General features: G+C 32.6%; 1 protein-coding gene across 8 annotated transcripts in view; it reads right to left on the bottom strand.

Annotated features, from left to right (window-relative positions):
* Csmd3 (CUB and Sushi multiple domains 3) overlaps positions 1-13652 on the bottom strand; it is a 1082130-nt gene that overhangs the window by 62855 nt on the left and 1005623 nt on the right. For all 8 annotated transcript variants that reach the window (XM_063257640.1, XM_063257641.1, XM_063257642.1 and 5 more), the window contains 4 exons: positions 11333-11521; positions 8081-8266; positions 6815-7009; positions 3880-4053 (listed from right to left, as the gene is read on the bottom strand). In XM_063257640.1, the coding sequence (XP_063113710.1) occupies positions 3880-4053; positions 6815-7009; positions 8081-8266; positions 11333-11521 (744 nt within the window). The remainder of the gene's footprint in view (positions 1-3879; positions 4054-6814; positions 7010-8080; positions 8267-11332; positions 11522-13652) is intronic.

Consider the following 13652-nt stretch of genomic DNA (forward strand, 5'->3'; position numbering starts at 1 on the left):
CTATTAACAGAGTAAAGGAGAACAAAATCTATGTGAGTGTCTCAAAACATGCAGGAAAAGCATTTGGAAAACTTTAGTATGCATTCAGGATAAAAGCTAACAAAATATTAGACAGAAACAGAACTTTTTAATGTGAAAAAACACATAAAATTTTTTTGCTAACGTATTTACCAGTATAATACTGAATGCTTTCCTGCTGATATAAAATAAGACAAAGATGTTTACTCGCATGAGTTTTATTCAACATTGCTCTTTTGGTGCTACCCAGTGTGATATGCTTTTTAAAAGGCAGGAAGTAAGCATAAAGTTGGGTTAGGGGAGCCAAAACTATGCTCACAGGACATGTGTAAGAAATTCTATTTTAATAAAAATTTAGGATGATTAAGTGAATTTAGAAGATTGTCAGATTCTGGACAAATATTTTGAAATGGCTATATTTCATGTACTGGTAGCAAATTGAAATATAATTATAAATATACAATTTAGTTTATAATAGTGAAAGATTCTGGGAAAGAAATTTAGCATTAAATACCCAGGATCTCTGTGCTAACATTACAAAATATATGTAGTACAAACATTTAAAGATCTAAATAAATGAATATCTATTTATGTTCATAGATCAAATAATTCAATATTGTAAAGTGCTAACTCCAAATTGATCTACAGATTCAGTGCAATACTGATCACAAACTCACTACATATTTTTGTTACAGTTCAGCAGATTAATTCTAAGAGAGAAAACAAAGACACAAACTTTACCAAAGTTCAAAATTCCTGTTCATCAAAAGGCACTATTTTTATAAATGAATAAGCATGTCAAATTGGGAGGGAATACCTATAAAATACATAATGATATAATCAGAGTGTTAAAAACTGCAATTCATAGTTAAAGTGCAACTAAAAATGTGGTACTTAAAAACACAATGAAAAAAAAATTTGTAAGTAGCTAGTAAGTCCATAAAACTGTGCTGAACATCAGAAATCTGAAACAATACAAGTTAAAACCTCGTGCAAGAAGAAATCGGACATCTCCTTAGTATTCTATTCCTGAGTAATCACAACAAAGAGAATAGTACAGAAAGAAATATTCAGAACAATTTTGTTCAAAGCGGGCCAAAACTAGATAATGCTCTGGAGTCCACCAAGAAGAGAATGGCTGATGTATGCCATGTTCATATAATGGAACTTCATTCAGCAATAAAGAGAACATAATACAGATACAACAGTATGGGAGAGGGAGCATGAAAGAAATGAAACAGTACCTAATTCAGGATTCCACTACTCTACATTTCTAGAACAGAAACTATACACAGAAAATATTACATATGAGACAATATGGTAAAAAGATTCAAACAGCTACTTAGGTTGAGAAAAAAGATAGTTGCAGATCTGCAGCATCATGAGGAATCTTAGTGAAGTGATGGTCAAATTCTGTATTATTAGAATGCTGAGTTAAACAGGAGTGCATAATATGGCTCGTGTCTAGGTGTCCCCCCAAGCTTCATGCGGTCATAGGGCTTTTTCAGAAGTGGCTGAATCTACAGTGTGTGATTCTGGGATTAAGGGTGTATGGTTAGGAAAATCAGTCTACTGATTGTTTGTCAGAGTTCCGGCTAGGATTAAGGGTGTGAATACTACATAAAACCTACATGGCATATATAAGGGACCCAAAGAGCCTTTTTTCCCCACTTAGTTGCTTTTGCTGCCTTGTGTGCACCATGAACTGTCACCCTCTGCCATGCCATCCTGCCTGGAAGCCAACCATTATAGACCAAAGCCTCTACAACTGTGAGCTAAATAAATCTTTCCCTCTTTAACTTTGAGTGTTTAGTATTACGTCCCTGAAATGAGAACAGTAACTAAGACAATATATATCCATCAAACTCAAATGCTGTAAAAATATATTTGTGACTATATATAAATTTTGCCACAATGATACAGGAAATATAAACCATAAGCAAATATTGATCTATAACTAATGAGTCTGATACTGAAATGTTTAGCATGGATTTGAATAACTCCAAATGCATTTTAAAATGCATTTCCTAGAAGCCTAAAAAAAGAGAAAAAAAAAGGTGATAAGCAACTATGATGAAATATGAGTTTTAAAATTTGGGTAGGAGACATATGAGTATTCACTGTTCATTATTCTTTCAATTAAACAACTCAATAAAATGTTACGACCTTGTGAATAAATGCACTGTGCATAGAACAATGTTAAGCATGTTCTAGTGGCCATTCTAAGTCACTAGAAAGTGTCATGGACTGCAAAGGTAAGCTGAGAATGACTGAATCCTTAAGTCCATCCCAAGCACAAAATCATAGGATTTGATTGATTGAAAGTGTGTTTTTCTCCTTACCACACGCTGTGACATTTATATTCAATATCAACACCAAGATCTCTACAACAGAACGTTGTCTTCATAAGCTGGAGGACAATATTTGCCCATACATACTGGCTATAGCCTGACTTTACAGAGAACATAAGATTCTAAATAGATGACTAAAAACACATATTATATATACAACACTCAATAAATAACATTCAATATGATATACAGTGATAGTTTATCAAAACATATAGCAATAAATATAGTATTTGAACATATAAATTTTCAAAATAAGTATTCCTTCATTGAAACCAGTCAAAATCTGTGTAGGAATACTAAAATATGTATTTGAATATTTAAAAAACCAACACATGATTTGATGTATTTACTATTTTCTTTTTTACATGTTTTATAGAATGTTCAAATAAGCTTGTTCTTGTAAAGAAGCTACAGTGTTTGCTACTGGATTTGCCAGTATACCTATTAACAAATGTACCTATGAAAGAAAGAAAAAAAGAAATACTAACACAAACTTTTAGCAAACCTTCACAAGTTTCAAAAAGTGATTTTAGCAAGAATATTTTCTAATTGATTAGCAAAATTATATGATTTAAATTGCTGAGGTATAGGTTTTCTCTCAGGTGTCCTATTCCCATCTTCTCAGAGAAAAAAATGTACAAATTTTGCAATAAAATATTGTTACAACTACCAATCATTAAATTAGTGAAGGAAAGATCCAACAGACAACTGAATAATCATTAAAGCAATTAAGATAGTTATCTAATTCAATGCAGATTGTCATATCTTGAAACTATTTTACAGAAACAGTATGGCATAAATCATACTGTTTTCTAAATACTAAAAAAAAAAAAAAAAATGTGAGGTCACTACAAAAGATATGAAGAATGAACCAAAATATTCTTTTCATAATAAAAGGGAAGGATAAAAGATATAGGTATTGCTCAGTGTCTTTTACTGAACAAGTTTTTACAATGCATTCAGAGAACCCAAAGGGAAAAAGTCCTACTTGCCTATAATTACATTCAAAACAATTTTTTTAAACTTTCAATGAATAATAGTTCCACACAAGTTGGAATCTTATAAAATAAAAAAGGGGAAGGTAATTTAAATGTGTCGACGTTGTTTTCCTTCTTCAGTCACTACCTTAAGCAAATTGAGGAGGGGAATTTACTATGGTTCAGAATGAATGAACTGTCACAGTGATTAATCAAACTGAGTATGCAAACATAAAATTTTCAGCAATGAGGTTTTTTTGTTTGTTTGTTTTCACCATGCCTGGAAGAAAATATGTCTCCTTAACGACATGATTCTCACTAGAAATGCAAGTTAATTACCTGAGAGTTACTGGTTTAGTAGTTTTTATCCTGTGATCCGTTTTTAGTTAAGTATTTTCTGATTTTTTTGTATCCCTATTAAAGGAAAAGAAGTTACCATCTCACATCAGGGAGGGACATTTGCCTCCACTCCAGTGCTTTTCTATGAGGGTGCTTGGGTAGGGGGTTGAGAAAAATGAATTAAACATCTGTACCTAAACATCTGGTTTCAGATCCACTCCAAAGACCTGAGGAAAGGCATTCCCGCACAGCAGAGCCCACAAGCATGAATCCTGAATCACAGGTAAAAATAGCTGTTGAGCCGTATGAAGTTTGAGTTCCAATCTTATTTCCATTTGGAGGTGTAGGTAGTTCTCCACAGGAAATAACTTAAAAATAATAAGTGAAAACCCTTAAAGACATTGTCAATATGCACTTGTAACAAAACCATGCTATAACATCTTGAGATCCCTATGAGAGACACATTTACAGCTGAAATTGAAACTTGCAACATATACCTGAATCTGAAAGTGTAAAGAGGTGATGCAATTCAAAATCTACCCTCTTTTAAAATGTATTACATTGTGTTTTAACTGTTACATAAAACATAAAAATTAGAAATATTGATGGAGGAATAAATAACAGTTTGATAGATGTACACAATGTATAACTTTTAAATGAGGTTAACATTAAGCCCCTTTGAGCTGCCATAAAACCTTCCACTTGATCATCACATGTGCTGAAGCTTTTCATTCATCCGTTCGTTTTCAATTTTTACTTAACTAACTTGGTTATAGTAAAATGACAATAGAAGATTAAAAAGAGGGTAATTCATTAGTCCAAAAAGTTTATCTAATGTAGTCAGTTGACATTGGATTAGCCCTTTTAATCACATATTTTAACCAAAGCTTTTTCAGATTTCAACCAATTAAAACATAGTAAGTATAAATAAACTTTGTCAAGGACTCTATAAGGAAGTGTACACATAAATTATTTGATTTTCTCAAAATTCATCACACACATATTTAATATCATAGTTTTTAGAAAATGAAGATATATTAGCTGATTTGTTCAGTCATTCAGAACCTATTTCTTATGACTTCCTTGTATGTAAAGACTACAATGACATGTCATTCTAGAATAAAAACAAAAATAGAATACAAGCAACAGCTAAGAATGTTTATTGAGTGCTTATTCTAGAACAATACATGCACTTAGGTAGTTATAAATTGCTAACAACATTTAAAACCAACAACTTAACTCCAGAATGCTGTACGTAACTATTAGCCCATAAGGCTTCATTCCAGCTCAAAGTGTCGCTTTTGGCCCTAAGTTTTAGGTTGCTCTTAAATAAACAAAAATATAGCTGCCGAGCTAGCTCAGTCAGTATAGCATGACACTCTCAGACAGACAAAAATGATCTTTTAAAGTAGCTATTGGTATCAATAATGTGCTAGTACTGATAACATTCATATTTATGGTTTTAATTTCAAAGATGAGCAAATGGAGGATCAGAATAATTGTTGCTCTTTTCAGTGCTTCACTGAATGGCAAATCTCAGATTCCCTGTGTCTACCTAGTGCTAATTATGGTTGTTAACCAAAACTTCTACATCACTTAAATCCTTCTGGGAAACAGAGGATCAGGCACAATGGAAATAGGAAAAAAAAAGATTTCATAATTTTTTTGGTTAAATGAATGTATCTCATACAGGAACTTTTCCCTAAATTTTTGGAAAATCTTTCTTATATGTGCCCTTTTAATGAAATTATAAGGAATGGTAAGGAGGCCAGAGGTAGAGAAAAATGTGAGAGAAAATCTGCAATATAGAGTGAGATTATACAATATATAGTTTAGAAATCAGTTTTTAAGATTTTAATTTGTCATATGGTTATCTTACAATGGAACAATCAAAAAGTGCTATGCTGACACAGAGGCTAAGACAGTGAATTACAAGAGCTGGGGATATAGCTCAGTGGCACAGGTGCCTGCCTGGCAAATACAGAATCCTGAGTTTGATTTCCAGTGCAAACAAATAAAAATAAAAGACAACAATAAGAAAATGAATTGCAAATCACAGTATATCCACAAGTAAAATAACAACATATACCTGCATACTTATTACAGAGAATCATAACTGCTTGCTATCTTAAAACTACAAGCCATTGTCACTTTAGATTCTTGATTACTTCATTAGATTACCTATAAATTATGATGTTGATGATCTACACGCTATAGAATTATTTTGGATACAAATTAAAAGGCTGAAATTTTAGCTTAACATATTTCCCAGACAAAGGAAACAAAAAAATTAAAGTGAAGAAGGTTTAGTGGACTTCCAGGTGTAACATCTGAATATCCTACATCAAATTAGCCTGCTAACGGTAGTCTCCAGCCATTTATATTACAAGAATATGTAGAAATAATTGTTCAATTATTTAACTATTCAATTTACTCAATTGTTAATTTGATTCAATAATATTTACTTAGCTCCTTAGTAATCTGGTTCAAGTAGGCATTTCAAATATGTGTTACTACAAAATCAGCACATCATGAGTTATGAATTTTCCAGTTTAAAAAATCAAAAGCCAAGTGTGGTTATTAGATTGCTTAGGTCCAATACCAATTTTCCATCACTTGTAGACTCTGTGCTTTGTGTAAAATGATTAAATTTCAGTGCCCTTTTTGACTAAATGAGTACCATACAAAATAAAATTCTAAAAGCAGTGTAAAAGTATTAAGTATACAAAAAATTATCCAGTTGACATAGTAAATGATAAATCTAGATTTCATGTACATTTCTGAATTCAAAACCCATTTTTATAAACATTTACTACTAAGAACATAGTAATGAGACATTAAAATATAATGAAAATAAAGTCATATTTATAATATTATGTGATTGGGAAAGGTGGCACAATGCTTATAGCCCCAGTTAGTAGGGAGACTAAGTCAGGAATATTGCTGGAGTCCAGGAGTTTGATGCTAGCCTGGACAACATAGTAATGTCCCATGCCCTGCCACATACACACACAAAAAAATCTCATTACCGGCCCATAATATTTAGGCAATAAAATTATTTAAACAATTCAATGACCAAGAATAGCTTCTGAAATCAGTTGAAATCACTTTGTCAGACTGCATACTTACTCTGGCAGTATGGCCTTTCATTTCTCCAACTCCAAGTACCATTAGCAAGGCATTCAATAGAAGCAGGACCTAGTCCATGATAACCGGGGTCACAGCTGAAAACTACCTTAGTTTTGTATTCATAATGTGAACCATTTACAATTCTCCATCTCCCATGCTCCAAGGTAAAAGAGTTGATGCTTGGACATGTAACGACTATACAAAACCAAAAACACAAATAGTAATAAGTCAATCATTTCTGCTCCACCTCTTAATTCTAGCTCACCAGTATTCCAAACCTTCTCGACTGCCTTAATTTGTTCACGGTTATGCCACACAAGGTGCTTTAGCATTTGTTATTTAGTTTTTTCCTCATTAATCATTTCCATTTCCAGCAGTATGTTACTTCTGGCAGCTCCTTGAACATAACCTGCTGTTTCGCAAATCATTTAGTCTATATGCACATTATTTTACCTACCTAGAAACCCAATTACAGCCCTTACTGCTACTAATTTATTTCTTTAGATGTTTTGGAAGAACTATATTTTCAGGAAATTTGTTTGATTGGAATGGCCTTTTCTTGAAACAGGTGTGATATGAACCTTGGCTGTTTCAAAAACTTGCTCAACATAAGCAGAAGCATTAATACACACCTAAGATAATTACAAATGATTTAACAACCTGCATTTTAAATGAAATCACAGTAACATTAAAATGTTAGCACTACATGGAAATACAAAAAAAAAAAGACAAAGAGAAAATTAAAGGTGTTAAGTCTATCCTGTTTCTTTTGCTACCGATTTATCAATTAATTTCTATTATCATTGCACAATATTCATTCACCTCTGCCAGTGGTAATAACAATAACAAGATATATTCAGACTACTGAAGAATACTAACAAAAGTCGAACGTTCTGGATCAGTTCAGGGGTATCATTTGTCTTTATAAAAATCAGAGTTGACTGCAGTGAAATATAATTTTATTAATGCAAACTAAAAATTTTCCAAAAATCTATGGATTGATAGCACACATTGTTTGATGGATGACTTTTCACAAAATAAATGAAAACTCTGTAATATAAAATGAAGTTGCAGCATTTTTTCACATAACAATCTGTAGTTCCCAAGTGAAAAATCCCCTTATTGTCTTCCAGTACTTTGTCATTAATTTTCTGTTTTAGACATGACATGTATTTTAAAAATTCAACAATATATGTAATTTCAAATCATACAAGAAATGGAAAGCCAATGGAAATGTAACTGATTAAATTTCCATAACACACATACCAACACAACGAGGGGTCTTGTTATGATTGCTCCACGTCCCATCTGATTGGCAGACAGCAGTGGTGAGTTCTTTGGATGACAATCTATATCCATCATTACAAAAGTAGGTAACTCTAGTTCCTACCAAGTAGTCTGTTGTGAGTATCCCTCCATTTGTTGGTGCTTTAGGAATGCCACAGGAAATTGCTAAAATAAAACATGTATACTAGTTATGGAAACAAGAAACATTTAATTTATTAGATCAATCTGTAAACACTAAAACAAGTACAAAACAGTATTTGATCAATTCCTTTGAAAGAATTTCAGACTATATCACACAGAAAAGTTTTCTGAACCACACATGCTTAATAATTTAATAAGTTCTTGTATGTCTAAGCTAGTGAGTTTTTATATATTGTACATGCTTTTACTTTTTTATCTCTTCTTTTCATTATGTGCTTGTTTATCAACCTTCACACTGATTATAAAAAAAAATATAAGTTAGATAAATATACAGCACAACTAGTTCTAACTTACTATTGAACAATCATTAGCAAGGCTAGTTAATTCAATTTTAAAGACAATTATTAATGATTGTGAAAAGTTGGCAACCGATACTCATCAACTAAGAATAAAGTAAATAGATTTATTTTCCTTGAAAGCTACTTACTATAGGTATACTGAAATGTATGTGTTTGGGCATCATGCTTAGATTTTTCTATGTACTGGATGTGTATGATAAATATATGGCCAGTTCTTAATTATTTTAGAATCTTTTTAAGATTTTCCCAAATTTCATTAATTTATTTGAGATGTCTTAGTTTTAATCTATAATACATTTGATTTTCACATTTATTGTACAAGTTTAAAAGACTACACAAAATCTAAAAATACTTGTTTTCAGGTTTTGCATCACATTTCCTAAGATAATAAACATATAATCTTCCAAAGAATGTATTTGGCTTCAATACACCAATTAAAGAAACTTTGTTAATATTCCTGTATAATGTTCTCACAGGAAATACTTAGACATATCTTTGCAGTCAGATTCATGTATTTGAATATGCCACCTCAAGTCAAATTAGAACTAATGTATATGTGATATACTGTATCGTATTACTTTATTAAAATCAGAAAGTTTCTGAATTCGGAAATACAATTAGTCTTACAAGTTACATGTTAAAGATTCTAAATATATTTTCCTCATATATAAAAAGTAAGATTATTTCAGGATATTTTGTTTTCTGTATACCCATTTTAAGCTGAAATTGTTCCTCAATCTCTTATACAACATAATATTTATGTTTAATTCATACTAAAATAATGTGAACTGAATATAAAGCAGAAAAACCTTAGTGAAATAATGATTTTTTTTTAATTTGAGCATTAAAATCTTTACTACTGAACAGTTTGATATTTGTAACTTGGAAACCAGAAAATATGAACGCAAAACAGTAAACCTGACTTAATAGAGTATGTAAGCAATCTCAAATAACTGTTATTATCCCTGATATCTAATTATAAAACCTCTAAAATAGGGTTGCAAAAGTAAATGGTTCCCTGATGTTTATTAAAGCTAAATTTGTATTTTCACTTAGTTGTTCTGGGAATTTCAATTTGTAATAAACCAACTCTCCACCACACCACCATCAAAGATCATGTATATACTGACTTTAAAAAAAATCGCTATAACTTGTTGAGTAATATAAGTTTAAGCTAGAGGCAGGTAAAATAAATGCAGTTTTAGAGCATAAGTCCCATGCATATGTTTAGAATTAAACTGTTTCTATTTTAGAGCTGAAAAAAAAAAAAAAGGCACCACAGTAAAATGACAGCACCAAGGGCTTTGCCAGAGACCACCTAAAACCTAACTTCTCAGGAACAAGGAAAGAAAGAGGAAAGAAAGAAAGAAAGAAAGAAAGAAAGAAAGAAAGAAAGAAAGAAAGAAAGAAAGAAAGGGAGGGAGGGAGGGAGGGAGGGAGGGAGGGAGGGAGGAGAAGAAGGAAGTAGGAATTTGAGAACAATCATCAACAAACAGTCGCCAAAGAGGCTTTTTTACAGAACATTCAGCAAGCAAAAACCAGCAGGGAATTCAAAGTGACAGACTGTCTTTAATTGTGCTTATATTCCACGCTCATTCACCCCAGTAAATACATGTGAGGATGTATAAGGAGACTAAAGATGCAAGATGAGCAAACTGACTGCAGAACATAAAACAAATTAGGATTTAAAATCTGTGGCTATATGAATAGCTACTCCTACTGACATGCAAATTATCTGTGTCCAAAGAGATAGGTCACGTATCTCCAAACTTTTTTTTAATAAAATAATCTTTCAAAATGGTTTCAATGATAATGATAGATCAACTTTTGTAAATACTGCTTGAATAATGCATATTTTATATTTTTACTTCATTAAATATCCTTTAAACTGTCACTCAGAATTGCCCTATTCTAATTATGGAAAAATATAAATCCAGAATAATGACTCTGTATGTAAAAATGTACCTAAACTCAATAAATTATGAACGATTTCACAAAACAATTTCAAGATTTCAGGAAATCTGAAATATTCTGATGTGAGCACAAATATCAAAATTGTTCAAAGCCCAGCAACATTAGTTTTCGTGTGTAATTGAGGTTGAACATGTCTTTATGACCATAGCTAGCACAGATTCAAGTAGTCAAATCTCTTTTCAAAGGAAGTCCTAAACAAAAGCTCTAAAAAGCGTGCCATTTTGTCTTCTGTAGCAAGACCCAGCACTTGATAGGATTTGATTTTTAACAAATACAAATGAAAATGAAAGCCATATCCCTCTTGTGTTGGCTAAATCGTGAAGAAAACCAAACACATGGTTGATCACATTTTTTTCTTTAAATTTGTTCCTCTAAGTGCATAATTTTACACACTCTGAGAGAAATTCAGTGTGCAATGTAGTTTCCCATAGTATCCCCTACTACTGATCTGAAAATATCTCAAGAGCTCAGTCTGCATCCCTATTAGGTAACTGTCTGTAAACAAAGTATACCTAATGGCAGATGTACACAGGTAAGAGGAAAGCAAAAAGGATATTACTCACTCAGCATGAAAGCTTATTTTTAATTTCCCCTTTCATTTAGCATTCTGGTTTTAGCACCTCGATTTCAGTACAGTAGTCCCTGACATGCTTCTGAATGTGAATATTTGGGGGAATCGTCAGGAGTTGTAATGAAAAGTTAAGTGAGATAGCTGTTTTATCCATGGCTCTATGACTTGGAGCACAAGACACGTCACCTTGGCAGGCGGGCACGGGCGCGTCCCAGGCGTGGTACCCGAAGGAGGACTTGCGGCACACGGCGCTGCTCTTCCCCACCAGCCTGAAGCCCCTGTCGCAGGCCCAGCGCACCACGCTGTTGAGCTGCCCCCCGGTCTGACTGATGATGTACCCATGCGGTGGGGAGTCCGGGGTACTGCAGTAGAAAGCTTTTCAAATGAACAGAAAACTGCTTGGTTAATGAATCAGAAATCCTCGGTCACACCGAGTCACAAATGGACAACAAACTGGGTCAGCTGTCATCAATGTGAATTTTAGTTCTCATAATCCTCATGTGGTTTGCAACCCTCTTCTGGAATAATCTAATTGTAGGACACATGACAGCCTCTGGACTTTCTTCTCATTTTTATTGTCACCTGAGATGTCTTCTGTATTGAAATATATTTTCCTAGCTGGAGTTGCAAACGTCCTACAGACAATTTGTTGAATTTTGGAAGCTGAATTTCGTGTTATTTAATGGGACTCAGTGCCTCCGTCTTGAGAGCAGTATTTTAGAGCATGCTGCATCCATGCCACTTTGAAGTTAGCTCCACAGTCCCGTATATCATGCTGGGGCATGCATTTCATTTTGGTTGGTGTCTCAGATAGGCCCTACATTTCCTAATCCTCTGTCCCAGTCTATTAAAGAGTTTCCATTCTGTCAAAGGGACTTACATATGGTGATAAAAACTGCCAATAAAATAAAACTTTTTTCCTCTCCTGAAGTCTGAAATGTCAAAAGATAATGTCAAATAGCTTTTTCATAAATATACTTCTGAGACTATTCAGCCTGGCAGGTTCCATTTACCCTCTGAAACTTGCACAGATTCATCTGAGAAAAATGAAGCTTTAGGGGTAAAGAAGTGAGAAGCAGATTGGACTTGAAATGTATATGTCATAACCTGTCATTTCTGAGAAAAAAAAACACATATTTAATATGTCAAGCTGTTTTTTGTAGCTAAAAGTGGTGTTTTCTTTATGTACAATCAAATTTTATCATGAATATTAACATGAATAAGGATAGGTCTATAATGTAGCTAATCTAATACTTACCATGTTCGAGTAGATTATGTCATCTTCAAAGTTACAAAAATCATTTCAAATGTGGCTTATTTTGCTAATCTTTACATGGTTAGGACACAATTTTAATTAAACTGCACTTACATCCTTCATTCAGAAAATATACATCCAAATACTACATTATTCGGGATGGTGGAAGATATATTTCAATTTTTAATTCATTATTTTTACTTTAACTGAATAGAAATTTATTGTAGAATTAAATCCGTAAGTATTTTAGTAACATCCTATCAGTGATGCTACTTCTCACTTCTAAAATACAAATTATTAAGTGAAAATTGAACTGTCATAGTATTAAAGTCAAGGTAAATAAACAGAATTACTTTATTTGTACATTGCACCAATATTGGAAAACTTACATAAATGTTTAAAATTCAGGAATATGCCTTTTAGAATTAAAATTCAAAATTTATTCTTCTCTGTTATTCTCAAAGATTGTGTTAAAATCATTTATGAGGGGCTTGGGATTTAGCTCAGAGGCTCAAGCACTTGCCTGGTAAGTGCGTGGTCGTGAGTTTGATCTCTCGTACCAAAAAAGGGAAAAAAAAAATCATTTATGAATTTCAGTTGAACTCAGTAGTAAACTGTGGCACAGGAGACAGGTTCTGAATACTGTCAAGAAAGAGATGGTGGATTTTTCTGATGTATTCTGCTACTAAGCCCACCCCTAGGTTTCTAATGTGATGTAGAATGATATAAACAAAGAAAATATGACTTTTACACAGTGGAAAACTATGGACATCTGTTTACGCAACAGAGCTGTTAGCTCAGGGTTAGTGATCTTGAAAACAGGAAAATATATAGAAAAAGCTGTAATCACCCTGATATTAAAAAGAATTTACAGCTCACAGCTTTCTAAATATCATTCAATAAAAAGCAATGGCAATAATTATATTTTAAATAGATTCATCTCTGTTATGCTACTTTAAATGTTTTAGTGCATATCATAAAAAGATAGTTTAAACATATTCAACATTGTATGTTTAGCTTTTGTTTAAATTTGTTATTTAAAGAATTTATTTATTTATTTATTCATTTTTGGTATCAGGGATCGAGCTCACAATCTTGCACTTGTCAGGCGCTGGGCCATTGAACTATATCCCCAGCCCTAAAGAATTTATTAAATAGATCAAATAATACACAACTGAGCAACACTGTTAACATTTACCAATAGTTCCCAGGGAAAAGTCAGTTAAATAATTAAAATTTTCAGTTTAATTT

The sequence above is a fragment of the Cavia porcellus genome, unplaced genomic scaffold (assembly GCF_034190915.1).
Source record: "Cavia porcellus strain 051 isolate PalLab524CR breed Dunkin Hartley unplaced genomic scaffold, mCavPor4.1 scaffold_10, whole genome shotgun sequence".
Classification (NCBI taxonomy): domain Eukaryota; kingdom Metazoa; phylum Chordata; class Mammalia; order Rodentia; family Caviidae; genus Cavia; species Cavia porcellus.